Consider the following 16,516-nt stretch of genomic DNA (forward strand, 5'->3'; position numbering starts at 1 on the left):
AAAGAACATATGCAGATGGAAAATAGCATATGAAAACAATGCTCCACACAAATACGTCATTAGGGAAATGCAAATTAGAACAATGAGATACCACTACACACCTATTAGAATTGCCAAAACTGCCCGACTGGCGTGGCTCAGTGGTTGAGCCTTGACCTATAAACCAGAAGGTCATGGGTTTGATTCCCGGTCAGGGCACATGCCTGGGTTGGGGGCTTGATCCCCAGTGTGGGGTGTGCAGGAGGCAGCCAATCAATGATTCTCTCTCATCATTGATGCTTCTATCTCTCCCTTTTCCTTTCTCTATGAAATAAATAAAAATATATTTAATTAAAAAAAAGAATTGCCAAAACCCAGAACACGAACACCACCAAACACTGGCAAGGACGTGGAATAAGAGGAACTCTGATTCATTGCTGGTGGAAATGCGAAATGGTACAGTCACTGTGGAAGAGACTTTGATAGTTTCTTATAAAACTACACATATTTTTACCATCAATAACACTCCTTGGTATTTACCCAAATGAGTTGAAAACTTATGTCTACACAAAAACCTACACAAAGATGCTTATAGCAGCTCTAGTCATAATTACCTAAACTTGGAAGCAACCAAGATGTCTTTCATTAGGTGAATGGATAAATAAATTGTGATACATCCAGACAACAGAATTTTCTTTCCCCAGTAAATCTTTAGAGTTAGGCATTAACTTGAATTTTCTTTACTTTCCTTTAAGCTCAGTTATGCATTTTCTGTTGTCGTTTCTATCTATCTCATTATGGAAAGCGTTTTCATAATGTTAACTTTCCATATCATCAGAATCAGGCATCTTTTCCAAGGAGGGTTGTCAGATAAAACACATGATGTTCAGGTGAATTTGAGAGATCGCCTCTACTCCTGTGAACTGTTGGGAACAACATTGCAGCTAAGACTAGTTAGAACCCTTTAATAGTCTACTGAAGAAAAATTATGAACGTCTGAAGAAGAAGAATTTTAATCACGGTAGTCAAGAATTAAACCAGACACTAAACTCATTACATACTTAATCTTGTTTGCCCCCCAGCAACCCAACTGAGTAGGCACTAGTGTTAACATCTCTAATTTCCAGGTAAGGTTTAAAGACGCTGAAGATCGCTCCGTGTCCAGTCTCACTAGAGCGCTCTCTTCAGTCCCTTGGACCAAGGCATTGGAAGTCGGGGGTAGGTTACGGGGTGGGTAGGAGGTTGCAGAAGGCCGATGTGAAACAAGTTTGAGGCCAATCATGGAGGAGGAGGGGAGGGAAGGAAGAAGAGGGAAAGGAAGGGAAGAAGGACGAGGACATAAAGGCGATTTCATTCACTCATTCACATTCGAGACCTTCAAGGGAGCTTCGGCGTCTGGGGTGAGGAGCTAAGGGTCTAGTAAGATAGAACTTCCACAATCGCAGGGTGACAACGTCATTCCTGCCCACCTCTCCCAATTCCCTGCAAACACTGGACCCGTCTGAGCTCTGCAGGAGGCGCCGCCGGGGACCTCAGGCCCCGCCCCTCCCGCCCCGCCCGCCGGGGGGCGTCTCCGCGGGCCACGTGGTCCGCCGTCGGCGCGCGGCCGGCTCCCGGCGCCGGCGCTTCCGGGTTGGCAGCATTTGAGGCGGTGGCGGCCCAGGAGCTGAAGCCCGGGAGGCGCAGGAACCCCAGCTGCAGGCCCGGGGGAGCTGGAGACCACGAAGGGCCCGGCGCGGGCGCGCCCGCCAGGCCGCCCGATTGGCCGGCCGCGATCCACACCTCGCCGGGCGCCCCCAGAGGTAGGTCCACCCCGGACCCACCGTCCGTGTCCACCCCTCCCTCCTCCGCCGTCCGCTCCCCGGCCCAGCCCGAGGGGCTCGGCCCGGAGGCGGGGTCCCTCCCGCGCCGGCTCGCAGCTCAGCCGTCTCCGGATCTGGCATCGTCCACCCGCCTCTGCGACGAGCGCCGCCTGCCGCCAGCCTTGGGCGTCCCACGCAGCCCTTCGGAAGCGAGGCCCGGCTCCGGCGTTATTATTTAATTGCAACTACCCCCCCAACCCCCCCCAAAAAATTCACTTCGCACATGCACGTCTTCTTCGCCCTTTTCCTATTTGTTTTCACAGAACTAAATGGCTCATACTCTGTGAAATCTAGACACTGTAGTTCTCATTCTGATGTTTGTGCAACTATGGCAAGTGAGTGCCGGGAAGGACTTTCAGGGTGATTGATCCCAACCCCTTCATTTTGCAAAGGAGAAAACAGACCGGCCCAGCTAGATAATGGTACAGCAGGAATGAGAACCCAAAGCTGAGTTGTTGTTTTTTTTTATATTTCTTTATTGATTCAGAGAGGAAGGGAGAAGGAGAGAGAGAGAGAAACATCAATGATGAGAGAGAATCAGTGATCGGCTGCCTCCTGCACACCCCCCACTGGGGATCGAGCCCGCAACCCAGGCATGTGCCCTTGGCCAGATTCGAACCCGGGACCCCTCAGTCCGCAGGCTGACGCTCTGTCCACTGAGCCAAGCCGGCCAGGGCCCAAAGCTGAGTTTTTACATAGGCTTACAAATGGTCAGTAGTGAGTGTCAATTAGCAAGGTGAAGTGAATGGCAGGTTACTTTGGTGTGGGCTTAGCCTTGCTAGTGCTTCCCCCTCTTTAAACGTCGCTTTCTTGTTTCAGGCTTCATGCTTCTTGGTTTCCAAAGAAAATGGCAGAAGCAGCAGCAGAGCGCCCCGGGCAGCTTGTTGTGCACTCAGACACTCACAGTGACGCTGTCCTGGCCAGCTTGGAGGACCAGAGGAAGAAGGGCTTTCTCTGTGACATCACTTTAATCGTGGAGAACGTGCATTTCCGGGCCCACAAAGCCTTACTGGCGGCCAGTAGTGAATACTTCTCCATGATGTTTGCTGAAGAGGGGGAGATCGGCCAGTCCATTTATATGCTGGAGGGCATGGTGGCCGACACATTTGGTATCCTGCTGGAGTTTATCTACACGGGTTATCTCCAGGCCAGCGAGAAGAGTACAGAACAAATCCTAGCAACTGCTCAGTTCTTAAAAGTCTACGACCTGGTAAAGGCTTACACGGACTTTCAGAATAACCATAGCTCTCCAAAGCCAGCGACGTTGAACACAGCTGGTGCTCCAGTGGTGGTTATTTCTAATAAGAAAAATGATCCGCCAAAGAGGAAACGGGGAAGACCAAGAAAAGTCAACAGTTTGCAAGAGGGGAAATCGGAACTGGCTGCGGAGGAAGAAATACAGCTGAGAGTGAACAACTCAGTTCAGAACAGACAAAACTCTGTGGTTAAAGAGGGAGACAATGGGGCACTGGATGAACAGACTGTAGCGAAAGAAATGGAAGAATCTGAGCCTGCTTGTGAGCCAGGTAGAGGGGAGGGAACACCCGCTGAAAAAGATGAGAACTGTGACCCTAAGACCCAAGATGGGCAGGACCACCAGACTCGGTACAGCAAGCGGAGGATTCAGAGATCCATCAAACTGAGAGATTACAAACTTGTTGGGGATGAAGAAGATCAGGGGTCAGCCAAGAGGGTCTGTGGAAGGAGAAAGCGCCCCATTGGCCCTGAGGCCCGTTGTAAAGACTGTGGCAAAGTCTTCAAGTACAATCACTTTTTAGCAATCCACCAGAGGAGCCACACGGGTAATTATACTTTCACAGCTTATTGGAATGTGTTTTGGAGTAGTGATGATAATAATAGTTTTCATTTATTGTGCAACTTCTAGGTCATGGGCATTGTAATAACGCCTTTACACGTGTAATTGCATTTAGTTCTCACAACAGTCCTGTGAGAGAGGTTATATTATCCCCATTATACAGATGAAGAGACCAAGTCTTAGAAAGCTTAACTTGCCCAGGTTACCCATGTAGTGACAGAGCTGGGATTTGAACTCAGGCAGTCTGATTCCAGAGCCTCTTATTTGTAGTTGTTGCTTCCAGGGTATAATATTCAGGTATCGAACTCTAGCCAAATGCATCTGCTTTCTGACTCTTGAACATTCCTCATCTTGGCCATAGCTATGCTTTTGGTCTGTGTGGACAGCTTTCTCACTCAGCCATTTAGCTGTAAATGTCTTCTTTTTGGTCCCTCTAGCCCAGTCCTGGCCAAGAGACCCTTCAGTGATGATGGGAATATCATTATCAGATATAGTGGTGGCCACTAGCCACATGTGGATTTTGAGTATTTAACATGTGGTGTGACTAAGGAACTGAATTTTTAATTTTATCTTAAGTCATTTAAATGGTCATTGTATTGGACAATGTAGCCCTAGCCAGAAATCCCTTCTTCATTTGAACCCTCTCTTATACATACACTTACCTAACTCATTCTGCTTTGGATTTGATTGTAGTGCCACTTAAATACCCTTTAACTTAATTGTAAGCTTATGTATAGGACTGATGCTTATGTATAGGACTGATGCGTAAGTCTTCTGTCATTCAGCAGTTTGCTGTCATTTGACCCAGTAGTTCTGACTGTGGTTCTGAACCTGGCTGCACCTTAGAATTACCGAGGGAACTTCTAAAACTACCAGTGCCTCGGGCCCGGGATTTTGATTTAATTGTCTGGAGATTTGGTGTTTTCAAGATCAATGAGAACCCTGAATTCTGGTTCTTTGAACAAAGTCGACACCTAAGGAATACTTGTTGAACTGTAATACAGCATAGTTTAAAGAGTTAGGTAGTTCTACGAGATCTTTTAAGGAAAATAGCACATAGGATCTTCCCTTTTGCCCAGTATTCAGAAAGTTTCCAGTGAATCACATTAGAGTGGGTCTCTGTAAACTCATAACTTTCAGTTCCAGAAAGTTTCCTGGAATTATTTCATAGGTGATTTCTCCTCTCTGTTTTCTCTGCTCCCTTTTTGGAACTCCTGTTATCTGATTGTTGAACCTCCTGGACCCATCCTCTAATTTCCTTATCTTTTTTTCTCCTATTTCCACCTAGAAGATATCCGTGTGTGTGTGTGTGTGTGTTTCTACTCTTATGTTTTTTGCTTCTAGGTGCTTATTTTTCTCTAAATTCTTTTTTGTATTAGAGTTCTTTCTCTTTGTTTCACAGTGTAATATCTTACCTCCGAGCATGTTAATAATAGCATTTACTTATTTGTTAGGTTTTAACATTTTCGTCACCTTAGGCAGTTTCTGTTTTCTGCACGTTGCCTTTTTTCTTCTTGTTTGGCATCTGTTTCAACTACTGGAGGCCTTCTTTAAATGATGATTTAAAAACATAGTTTTGTAAGAATGGTTTTCTAAAAGCTACTGGCAATTCTGCAAGTATGGAGAAGGCTTGTAGAAAACAGCCTTGCTGGGGGTGGCGTGGCTGGCCCCCACTTCCTTGCTGATGCTCTCTTACCTTGGGCTCTTTTACTTTGTGGGCAAAGACTTTCCACTCTCCCACCTGGAGGCTATAGGCTCCTTGCTGCCAGGATCTAGAGCAGGAGGGAGAAGAAGGCTGGCGGGGGAGAGGGGTGGGGGTGTCTCATCATCTCAAACACAAAGTTTGACCTGTTCTCCCTGTGGTCGTCCCACTCCACTGGACTGGGAGACCTCTAGTCCAGAGACCCTTTGCTTTACCCTCTATGGAGAACAGTCTCCGTCTTCTTTTGAGAAGAGGGCCAGTCTCCTGGCTCCGTAGGGTAGGAGGCTGAATCTGAGGGGTCTAAGCAGCTTTGAAATAGACTGTCACTTATCCTCCTTACCCCCATTTTCAGAGAGAACAGGTGCCACCAATTCCTGAGTCTTATTGGAGGCTCTGTCTTCAAAACTAGGTTGTATCTCAGCATTCCTCACTGCTGCCATCCGATTCATCTCTTTCAGCTTGCAAAATTGTATTGCTGATACTGTTTCCCCAGTTCATTGGCCTTTTGGATGTGTGCCTTTTAAGAGAAATCCCTTTATTGTTACTTTAATTTGCGAGTGAACAGAAAGATGTGCAGATTCTTGCTTATACAATTTTCTGGGGCTCTTATTCTAGGGGAGCGACCTTTCAAATGTAATGAGTGTGGAAAAGGCTTTACCCAGAAGCACTCCCTGCAGGTCCACAGCCGGATTCACACAGGCGAGCGGCCATACACCTGCACTGTGTGCAGCAAGGCTCTCACCACCAAGCACTCGCTGCTGGAGCACATGAGCCTGCACTCAGGTAGCCGGGCTTGCACAGGAGGGCACCAGGTTCCCATTCCCCGGGTGGGCATTACCATGATCTAACTAGTCTCTTCCCAGGCTGGTGCCATTTCCTGCATGGTGTCATTGAACAACAATTATGCTTTTGTTAGAGTGAAGTTTACAGTTCTGCATAGCATCGAGCCTTAGCGAGGACTTATTATAAACTGGCTGCAGATGTGTTTCGTTTAACCACCAGAACTTGGAATTATTTTACTTCAGATGCCTTTGGGGGACACTTGAATTCTCCAATTCTACCCCAGTCTCCACCACTCCCCATTGTCTTCCATGCCTTTGCACATGTATGTTACTGGGGTAGACTCTGAAGGCATTTGGGTTTGTAGACAATTCACTTGTATCATTTGTAGAAAATGGGGACCTGGGCCCACTATGGTATTTACCATATTAATGAGCATTCTAGTTCTTTATAGTTTTTTGCATGTTTTAGTGTTTTGTTTTTTATTTGGCAGGACAGAAGTCTTTTACCTGTGATCAGTGTGGAAAATATTTCAGCCAGAAAAGACAACTAAAGAGCCATTACCGAGTCCATACAGGTACAATAAAGTGAGAGAAAATTTGTATTGGTGGGGGAGAAATGCAAATAAAAATTATTTCTGAAACACTGGGTTTATACTATAGAAGATAAATTAATTAGTATTCAGGAAAAAGCCTTAAAAGCCATCTAAATTAGATGTTCTTGTGTTTATTCTCACTACGTTGTGGTTTGTGTTTAATTTTTATTCCATAGTTTTGTTGCCACACACAGAAACCCTACAAATTAGTACCTTTCAAAAGTGCAGCTTGACTGTGAGGTGCCAGTGGATTAATTGTTAGTGGTGCCTGGAGAGAGATGTCACTACCCCATAGCTGTCATCCAGACTTTCTCCAACCTGGCTCCACCTACTGGCCTTTTTTTCCTGACAACCCATAAGAAATGAATGGGAGGTTTGGAATGTCATTTGAGATTAATTGGCCATAGTGTACCAGTGCTTCAAGGGGAAAAGGAGATTATACTTAGGAAGATTGGAAGGGTCCCAGCTTTCTTAGGAAGCAGTAAATTGAAATGCAGAGGAAATTTTAACTGTTACCAAATTAATTAAAAATTATTGTGGTTTTATTAAAGTACCATATTTAAAGTGGTTATCTTTCAGGAAATTGTTGTAACACAAATCTCTGAAGAAATGTAGGGAGAGCATATATGCATTAACACTGGTTTTTTTTTCCAAGAGAACAAATCTATTTTATTTATTTACTTTCCAGTAAGTTTAAATCCACGAGGGGTACTGCATTATACTGGCGCTGTATCCATTGGCCTTAGCAGGAAGGTTGCTTTGAAATTTAGCACGAACCTTGTCACTGTTTCCATGAGCATGAGTTACCTTCCCCAGGCGACTCTGGTTTTGTCTGGTTTGCCAGCAGGTGTCACTGTTGTTTTTTGTTTCACACACATAGGCACATCTCTTGCCCAGAGAGAATTCAGTTTCAGGTCGAGCACAAGCACCTTCAGTTTTAAGAGCTGTGTGTTCCCTCTGGGTCTGGAGACCCCACTTATAGCTGGCAAAAATGGCCTTGGCCCACAGCCTTCCAGACGTATTTGTCGTTATAGAAGTCCTGTTCCCAGCAGGCCTCCAGGGCTCCAAGATGGCGGAAAGAGGCACTGACACTTTTTTTATTGTTGCGACAAGGCCACTCATTACCGGAATGCAACCACTGCCATCGCAAATTCATGGACGTGTCTCAACTAAAGAAACACCTACGAACACACACAGGTAAAACACTATCTCATCCTTCCTTTCTAATATACTTTATATTTTCAGGAGAGTTAGGAATAAAATACTTGGAGTACCCTCCCCAGATAGTTCTTTGTAAATTGGGTGGGAATTTTATAATCTACTAGTGGCCCGGTGCATGAAATTCGTGCATATTAAAAGGGGATTAATTAGAGGAAATATTTTAATAATTGCTATTTGCCCTTACGCTATGATAGAAGTGTCAGAGATGAAAGAAAATTAGTAAAATGTATATGAAAATCTTCCTCCTGTCAGACTCTGGGGTACGCCGCGGGACCCAGAGTCAAGTCCCTGCCTACCCGCGGCACCTCAAAATTGCGTGAGACCCAGACCCACCTGGCCCCACCCCTATTGGGCGAGATCCAGACCCGGCCGGCCCCACCCTTGTCAAGCCCCACTGGGTAGGGGGCGCAGCCTCAGGTCCCCTGGTCCGGTGCCGGGGCGGGGGACACGACCTGAGGTCCCCAATCAAGCCCCGCTGGGTGGGGGTTGTGGCCTGAGGTCCCCCATCAAGCCCTACCAGGCGAGGGGTGCAGCCTGAGGTCCCCTGGCCTGGTGCCGGCGGGGGGGGGGGGGGGTGCAGCCTCAGGTCCCCTGCCCCGGCCCAGCACCACACAGCCTCAGGTCCCCTGCCCCGGCCCAGCACCCCACAGCCTCAGGTCCCTGCTGATTGCTCGTTAAGGCTTGTTATAGGAACTCAGCCTCTGCTGTGGGTGCAGCCATTTTGTGTTACGGAAACCCCCGCCTCCACTGTGAGCGCAGCTATCTTGTGTTATGGAAACCCCACCTCCGCTGTGGGTGCCGCCATCTTTGTGATGGTGTGATGGTTAATTTGCATATTCCCTCGTTATCAGATAGGATAAGCCCAAGCAGAATGCTGTCAGCATTTGTGGGGAAGTAACATTTCTGTAGATTAGCAAAACAGATTACTTACTGAGCACTTTTTCTAGGGAAATTTATCTAATACCACAAAAGAGTACAAATCAGAGTCTGGTTCCATGTTTCACTCTTAACCCTACTAGACCGCTGTACCGATTTTTGGTAATTTCCACACAAAGGTGGAATATTGGCGCTAGATGAAAGGTAGATGAAAGGTAGGCCTATTTTCTACAATGTCTCCAAGTCCCATCTTATTCTAACCACTTGTTTGCATGTAACTAACATTTTTCTATATCATGTTGGTTTTTTCTCTTTAATGCTCAGGAGCCCAGGTATAGGGGACAGTTAGGTTCAGGGCCTCAGGTCTGGTAGGATTAATTTATCATTCAAGATTATCAAGATACTTTTTTAAGAAAAGGAAGTAAAATGAAATATACCAAGGTGACATAGGCACTGAGGATTTTGTTTTTGTACTTTCTCGCCTAGCATCAGTATTTATAACTTTCTTTTTATTAAATTGCTTGGGGTGACATTGATCAACATGAGCATATAGGTTTCAGGTGTGGATTTCTATGTTATAAGGTCTGTATATTGCATCGTGTGCCCACCATCCAAAGTCAGATTTCCTGTCACCTTATATTGGGACCCCTTTCTCAAGTTTTCACAGCACCATTTATTGAAGAGACTGTCTTTACTCCATTGTGTTTCTGGCTCCTTTGTCCCTAGTTTGGTGCAGATATATTAAGAAGTGTTATGTGTGTGTTTTTTCTTTTTTAATATATTTTTATTAATTTCAGAGAAAAGGTAGAGGGAGAGAGAGATGGAAACATCAGTGATGAGAATCATTGATCAGCTGCCTCCTGCATGTCCCACACTGGGGATTGAGCCTGCAACCCAGGTATGTGCCCTGACCAGGAATTGAATCCTGGTTCATAAGTCACGCTCAACCACTGAGGCACGTTGGCTGGGCATGAAGTGTTATGTTTGCCCTAGCTGGTGTGGCTCAGTGGATAGAGCATCAGCCTGTGGACTGAAGGGTCCCAGGTTCGAATCCGGCCAAGGGCACATGCCTGGGTTGTGGGCTCAATCCCCAGTAGGGGACCTGCTGGAGGCAGCCAATCAATGATTCTCATCATTGATGTTTCTCTCTCTCCCCTTCTCCCTTTCTCTCTGAAATCAATAAAGAAATATATTTAAAAATTTTAAAAAAAAGAAGTGTTATGTTTGATATAGTGTTCCCTTTATCATTATAAAGTGTCCATCTTTGTCTCTTGTTATCTTGAAATCTACTTTGTCAGATATAAGTATGACTACACCTCCTTTTTTATGGATGTTATTTTCTTGGAGAATCATTTTCCACCCTTTTATTTGAATCTACCTTTGTCTTTATAGCTTAGATGTGTCTCTTGTATGCAGCATATGGTTGTGTTCTGTTTTTTGGTCCACTGTGCTACTCTGTCTCTTTATTTGTGAATTCAGACCATTTACATTTAGGTTTATTATTGATGTATGAGGACTTCCTATAGCCATTTTATCTTTCTTTTCTGTTAGCTCTGCCTCTATCCGTTCTTTTCCTTTATGTTTCTGTCTGTTGTTTTTGTTTGGTGGTATTCCATACTTCTTTCCTCTGTTTCCTCTTTTGTTAAGCTGTATGACCTGGTTTGGGGATTTCTGTGTATGGTTACCATTAGGTTTATAAAAAATGAAGTTGCATATATACTGTAGTTTTTTTCCTTTTGAGTGTTTCTGATCTTCATCTTCCTTTGCCAGTTCACACCTTTCCCCCCTCCCCTTTTATGTTTCTGTTGTCACAAATGATCCCTGTTTATGCTGTAAGTTTTTTGGTGGTATTGCTCGTCGTGCTGTGACCATAATGTTCTTTGTTTCAGGTAAAATAACTCCCTTAAGTATTTCCTGCAATGGAGGTTTTCTGGTGATAAAATTCCTCAACTTCTATGTCTAGGGACAACTTTATTTCTCCTTCATATTTAAAGGATAATTTTACAAATTGCAATACTATCTAAAGATTAAAAAAAACAATACTCAGAGCACATGAACACATGGACCGGTGTGAACAGAGGCCTCGTAGGCTTTGTTTTAAATGTTTAGCCAGGAGACTTGTGATGAGTTAAGTTTATCCACTCAGATAAACTAAAGATTTTTCTTACTAGAATTTGTGGAGAATACAGTCTTATAGGGCCTATAGGCTAGATCTGGGACCAGGGTGTTTCTGTAGTCATTTGTATTAAAAAAACCAAACAAACAAAAAAAAACCACTTCTTTTTCCTTGTTTTTTCTTCAGTCTTAGGAATTGAGATGATAAAAATGGGTGGGCTTTGAACTGCTTCTACAGCTGCCTTTCTGGTTTTGCAAAGATTTGTAAGATAAAGATAATTGCTTTCAATTCCCAAAGAGCTGGGTTGTAACTTAAATGACATCATAGGTTAGCTACCCATCCAACTACATCATCCCTGAGTTGCTTTTTCCCTCTGGTTATATAATTTTATTTTTAATTGTAGTTAATAAATCCTTTCAAATGTCATGTTTCAGCTTGAATAAACAGTAATTATTTCTGACAGTGTTAAAGTATTCCATGGACTCGAGAGGGTGCAAAGGTTATTACCTTCCCAAGTCATTCCCTGTGATAGCCTGCATGTCACAGGGAGGCAGAAAACCAAGCCCAGCTCTTAGGACAGAGGTAATAGTTATCCCTGGGAGAAAGGATCAGTAGCCATTTGGCCTGGATTTGGGAAAGAAGGAAGGGACGATGTGAAAGGATCTCTCACTGCGCTTAGGTAATCTATTTACAAAAACTTGCTTTTTCATTGAATTTATTTGGGTGACATTAGGTTAATAAACTTATATAGGTTTTAGGTGTACAATTCTATAACACATCATCTGTATATTGTATTGTGTGTTTGCCACCCTTCAAAAACTTTTGGGGATCCTCCTTGGGTTTAGGAAATTCTGTAATTATGGTCCTCAGATTGGCCTTAGACCAAGGAGTGAAAGATATCCAAGGATAGTCACCTGTAAGGAGTACCATCAGACTTACAGACCTTTATTTTAGCTTCCTCTTATAACTTTAATTTTTATTAGCCTATTAAAACAAAAATCTTCTACAGCAAATGTGTTAATGAAGCTTTTTAAAATTTTTGAAGCCTTCTGGTGGCTCTTGCATACAATGAAAAATACTGTATCTTATTTTATGTATTTGATTTGGAAGCCCTTGCTTTTAAGTGCACTTTTAAAAATGATCTAATCTAATTGAAGCATTCCTCATAATTGCTATTGTAATTTTAGGTTTAATTTCTTTTAGGATTAGCAGCAGTTTGATTGGCTATAAATGTTCTGAACTCCTTTAGTCCCACCTTTGACACTTCCTGACAAGTTTCACCTTCCAGATGTTGGGTTGATAGATGGTACCATATCTCATTAAACCTGTCTCAGTCGTTCCTAGAGGGTATCACAGTCTGTCACTGTAGGTGCAGTATACAAACTAATGCTGAATAAACACTGCCGAAGCTTTATTGATTCTTGTGAGTCTTAGTCACCATCCTGTGAAATTCTTTCACTCAGCGAGGATTTCTGGAATAGTGTGCCGGGCCTGATGCTAAGAGTGAATCAGCCTATAAATTATCCTACATAAGAATGGGGTGGGGGCGGGGCTAGATAATAAATAACATGACAGCATTGTGGGAAAACTGACTCGGGGAAGTGGACTAGGAGTGTTGGGCTGAGACAGTGCTTTCAGTGGTGAGGCGGCCTCCTGGTAAAGTGACATTTGAGCAGAGATTTGGGATGAGTGGCTCATGCTGGGAGACCCCTAGGGGAGACCTGCCAGGGCCAGGGGATGTGAATTCAGGGACTCTCCAGGACCCCTGAGAGGATGAGTCAGTGAGCAAGGGGAGAGGGCTGGATGAAGTTAGGGAGGCTTCGGATGAGAAGTGGAGGTGGTCGGACAGATCTGATTCCTTGTAGGCCAGGGCTTTGGCTTCTCTCTGGATGGGCACCATTAGAGAGTTTGCACAGGATTCTGAAATGATCTGACTGTTAAGACTGGGCAGCAGGGACAGAAGGAGGGGGGCGGGGGGAGAGACCCATGATGAGGCTGCTGCACAGAGATACCAGTGGCCTGGACCAGAGGTGGCAGTAGATATGGTGAGGAGTAGTCAGATTCTAGATATATTTAGAAAGCAGATGTAAATGTAAACAATACGAAAGTCACCCTAGTGATGGGTGTCCTTATGAAGGTCAAGAGGGCTGCTTAACCAAGCAGTAAGGCATGAGAGTCTTAAGTTATCCAAGGGTGTTTCCCACAGATAGTCGCTTACCTCCTTGTTTCAGTTTTTAAGCTTAAGGGAAAGAACCATACCTACACTTTCTCTGCATCCTCCTGGCACCTAGCACATAGTAGGTGCTTATTGAGGATTCAAGTGGTTTTGCCTTTGTTCTTTTTTACATTGTGAAACTATGGGGTGATGTTTGCCTTTGTTTTACATTGAATGTGTATTTCTAAATGCTTTTCCTTTTGTAGGTGAGAGGCCATTTACGTGTGAAATCTGTGGCAAATCTTTCACAGCAAAGAGTTCTCTTCAGACCCACATCAGAATCCATCGGTAAAGTTATGCAGATATGTCTCTTGTGTAGAGTCCTCATTCAACCCTGGCATTCAGTAGGATGACATTCATTACATATATAATTCTTTTCCCCAAATTATTACGCTGGTAGAATTTTCTGTGTAGTTTATAATTTTTAAAAATCTTTTCAATAAAGAATTCCTCACTTAGGCAAAATCAGGAAAACCGATGTTGGCCAGCAAAAGTTTGCACTGTTAATTTCATTTCTTGAATTTTGGTTTGGTCTGGGGGCAGGTCCAAAGCTTAAATCTTCAGTCAAAATAAATATTAAATTTAATGTTTTCTGAGTGAGTGTTTTGTTCACAAGACTTACTTCTAAATTTGATTTAGTATGTCTTCTAACAGCTTCACAACTAGGAGCTACTCATTTTAATGTTGAAATTGGTTGTATCTACTTACTTGGCCATCAGAGTAAAATGGCTGTGAGAACTAAAACAAAGCAAAAAGGAACTAAATATGTAATCTGTAAATATTTACTTATCTAAAATAAATACTATGGAATCATAAACTTTTATCACATCTAGTCCAACCCCACCCACCCCCCTTCCTCAGACACCACCCCCACCTTTTTTAATAAGATTAGAAACTGAAGCCCATGGAAGTTGTGAGTTGCTCCACGTCCTTAAGTGAGTAGGAGACCCCATGACTTATGACTCCCAGTCTGGTTTCCTCTATTCTTGACTGCTTCTTCCTCAATAATCAGGAAGTAATACATAGATCTTTCTGTTTTTAATATAAAACATGTGTTTCCTTATAGAGGAGAGAAGCCGTACTCCTGTGGCATATGTGGCAAATCCTTCTCTGACTCCAGCGCCAAGAGGAGACACTGCATTCTGCACACGGGCAAAAAGCCTTTCTCCTGCCCTGAGTGTAACTTACAGTTTGCTCGTTTAGACAACCTGAAAGCTCACTTGAAAATCCATAGCAAAGAGAAACATGTAGCGGATGCCAGCAGCATTTCCAGCAATAATAATACTGAAGAGGTCAGGAATATTCTTCAGCTGCAGCCGTATCAACTCTCTACATCCGGAGAGCAGGAAATACAGCTTCTTGTAACCGATTCTGTACATAACATCAATTTCATGCCTGGTCCTAGCCAAGGAATCAGCATCGTCACTGCAGACAGTTCCCAGAGCATGACTGCAGACCAGGCTGCTAACCTCACGCTGCTCACACAGCAGCCAGAACAATTACAGAATTTAATTCTTTCAGCTCAACAGGAGCAAACGGAACACATCCAGAACCTCAGTGTGATTGAAAGCCAGATGGAACCCTCGCAGAGCGAGCCAGTGCACGTAATCACACTTTCCAAGGAAACCTTGGAGCATCTGCACGCCCATCAGGAGCAAACAGGGGAGCTCCATTTAGCAAGTGCTGCACATCCGGCTCCGCACCTGCAGCTGACGCAGGAGCCTGCTCCGCCACCACCCAGCCCCCACGGGCCACAGCCCACACCGCTGAGCCAGGAGCAGAGCTGACCTGGAAACACGTCTGACTGCTCTGCTGCTCTCTTCTCCATATGCCAGCTGTACCTGGATTGCGGGCTTGACGTCAGGCTTCCTGAAATGCTTGCTTACAGGCCCTTGCAGAGATGTCGCCAGCTGATAGCTATAATGCTTTCCACCCAGGCGGCAAGATGTGTGTATCATGTCCCATCTATAGTACTGATAGAGATTTAGCATTTTACTATTGACGAGTAGTTTTCATTTCATCTACTACATCTCATTAAGACTTGGGTAATTTTTCTTTGGGATATCAATTTAGACTTTTCCATAAGTACTAAAAGCTCACAGCCATAGGTTCTTGTCTTGCTGACCTTTCCAGTTACATTTTTCATTTTTTTAGGGCAAGGAAGTCATATGTTGAATTAGGTAGAATGGCTGGTTCCACTTCCTTATTTCTCATAGGCAGCACTATTGCCTCTACAAGACAAGTCGAACTCCCAGACCTGCAGAGACACTTGATCTTCATAATGAAGTTAGAGCTTTCTTAATTGTCCTGGAATAATTTTATTCGACATAATTTGTGTTAAATATACTGAATTGTAATTGACCTCTGAAGATGTTGACCTGTGTATTATGTCTGATAAATTTCTGGGTAGGAACCTATAAGCTATTTTTATTGCAAAGTAGGTTAAATTCCATAAAATGGGCACATTATTTTTTAAAATAAATATTTCTTATCTTAAAATCATTGAGCCTCAGAGAATTAGTAGCCAACATGTATCTGTAATTATTATATGACTTTAGATAATTGTCAAAAGATTAAATTATGCTTGGGTTAGATTTTCCCAACCCGGCATATTTTATTTTATTGACTATTTGGACTGCTTTCTCTCAAGTAAGTTAGTAGAGAATTTTTGAGAAACGAAGTGGGCACTGGTATATGTAAGTTAATGCTGGTGGAGAGTAGGGGTGATTTACCCTAAAATTAACAGGATCATCACATCACCTTTTTTCTTATTTTAGACACCTTTGATTTCCACCTGAATCAAATTAAGTTTGGAGGTTAAAGTAATACAGAATTGCTCAGGTTTGAGAGGAGGTGAAAGCATTTTTCGAACATATTTGCCAAAATATGTTTTATTATATATAATTGACAAAATGATTTATATGTATCAACCAAAGTATCTTAAAGTTCGATGACTGTATCCAAAGGAAATGTTAAATCAGACCTGACTAGAGCAAAAGTATTTTTGCAAATATAGTTATGCCTTAAATATTATTTCAGGTTCTCACCTTAGTTATTTAAACTGTTTACTTAACCTTATTCTTAAAATTCAAAGCCTTTCCCAGCTGTTCAAAGCCTACTGGCCCACATTTTCTCCAGGATATAAATAGTATTCAAGTAAATGAATTTTTAACTACTCACTCTCGGTAGCTGGGTAATTATTCAGGAAATATGGTGAAGTCACATTAACTAGCTATATGACAGTCTACCTCTACGCTATGAGAAATTTAATGTGAACCACATATGTAATTTTAAATTTCTAGTAGCCATAATTAAAACAAAAAGAGGGGAAATCAAGTTTAATAAAATAGTTTA

The 16,516-nt window shown here is 43.3% G+C and overlaps 1 protein-coding gene across 34 annotated transcripts; it reads left to right on the forward strand.

Annotated features, from left to right (window-relative positions):
- The first annotated feature begins 1,589 nt into the window (after window positions 1-1,589).
- On the forward strand, window positions 1,590-15,571 carry ZBTB24 (zinc finger and BTB domain containing 24). 34 transcript variants are annotated; one of them, XR_004968949.1, is made up of 7 exons: window positions 1,591-1,781; window positions 2,661-3,643; window positions 5,975-6,142; window positions 6,633-6,716; window positions 7,751-7,931; window positions 13,369-13,450; window positions 14,229-14,284. XR_004968949.1 is itself a non-coding variant. In XM_036318007.1 (7 exons), the coding sequence occupies exons 2-7, from the start codon at window positions 2,689-2,691 to the stop codon at window positions 14,947-14,949; spliced, it is 2,094 nt and encodes a 697-aa protein (XP_036173900.1). In that variant the 5' UTR covers window positions 1,592-1,781; window positions 2,661-2,688; the 3' UTR covers window positions 14,950-15,571. The 34 variants fall into 34 exon arrangements, 19 of the variants coding, with proteins under 19 accessions (XP_036173898.1, XP_036173907.1, XP_036173904.1 ...); XR_004968950.1 differs by having other exon boundaries at window positions 1,592-1,781; window positions 6,633-6,726; window positions 7,848-7,931; XM_036318007.1 differs by having other exon boundaries at window positions 1,592-1,781; window positions 7,848-7,931; window positions 14,229-15,571.
- Window positions 15,572-16,516: the final 945 nt, after the last annotated feature.

Source organism: Myotis myotis, unplaced genomic scaffold (genome assembly GCF_014108235.1).
Source record: "Myotis myotis isolate mMyoMyo1 unplaced genomic scaffold, mMyoMyo1.p scaffold_m19_p_7, whole genome shotgun sequence".
In the NCBI taxonomy this organism is placed as follows: domain Eukaryota; kingdom Metazoa; phylum Chordata; class Mammalia; order Chiroptera; family Vespertilionidae; genus Myotis; species Myotis myotis.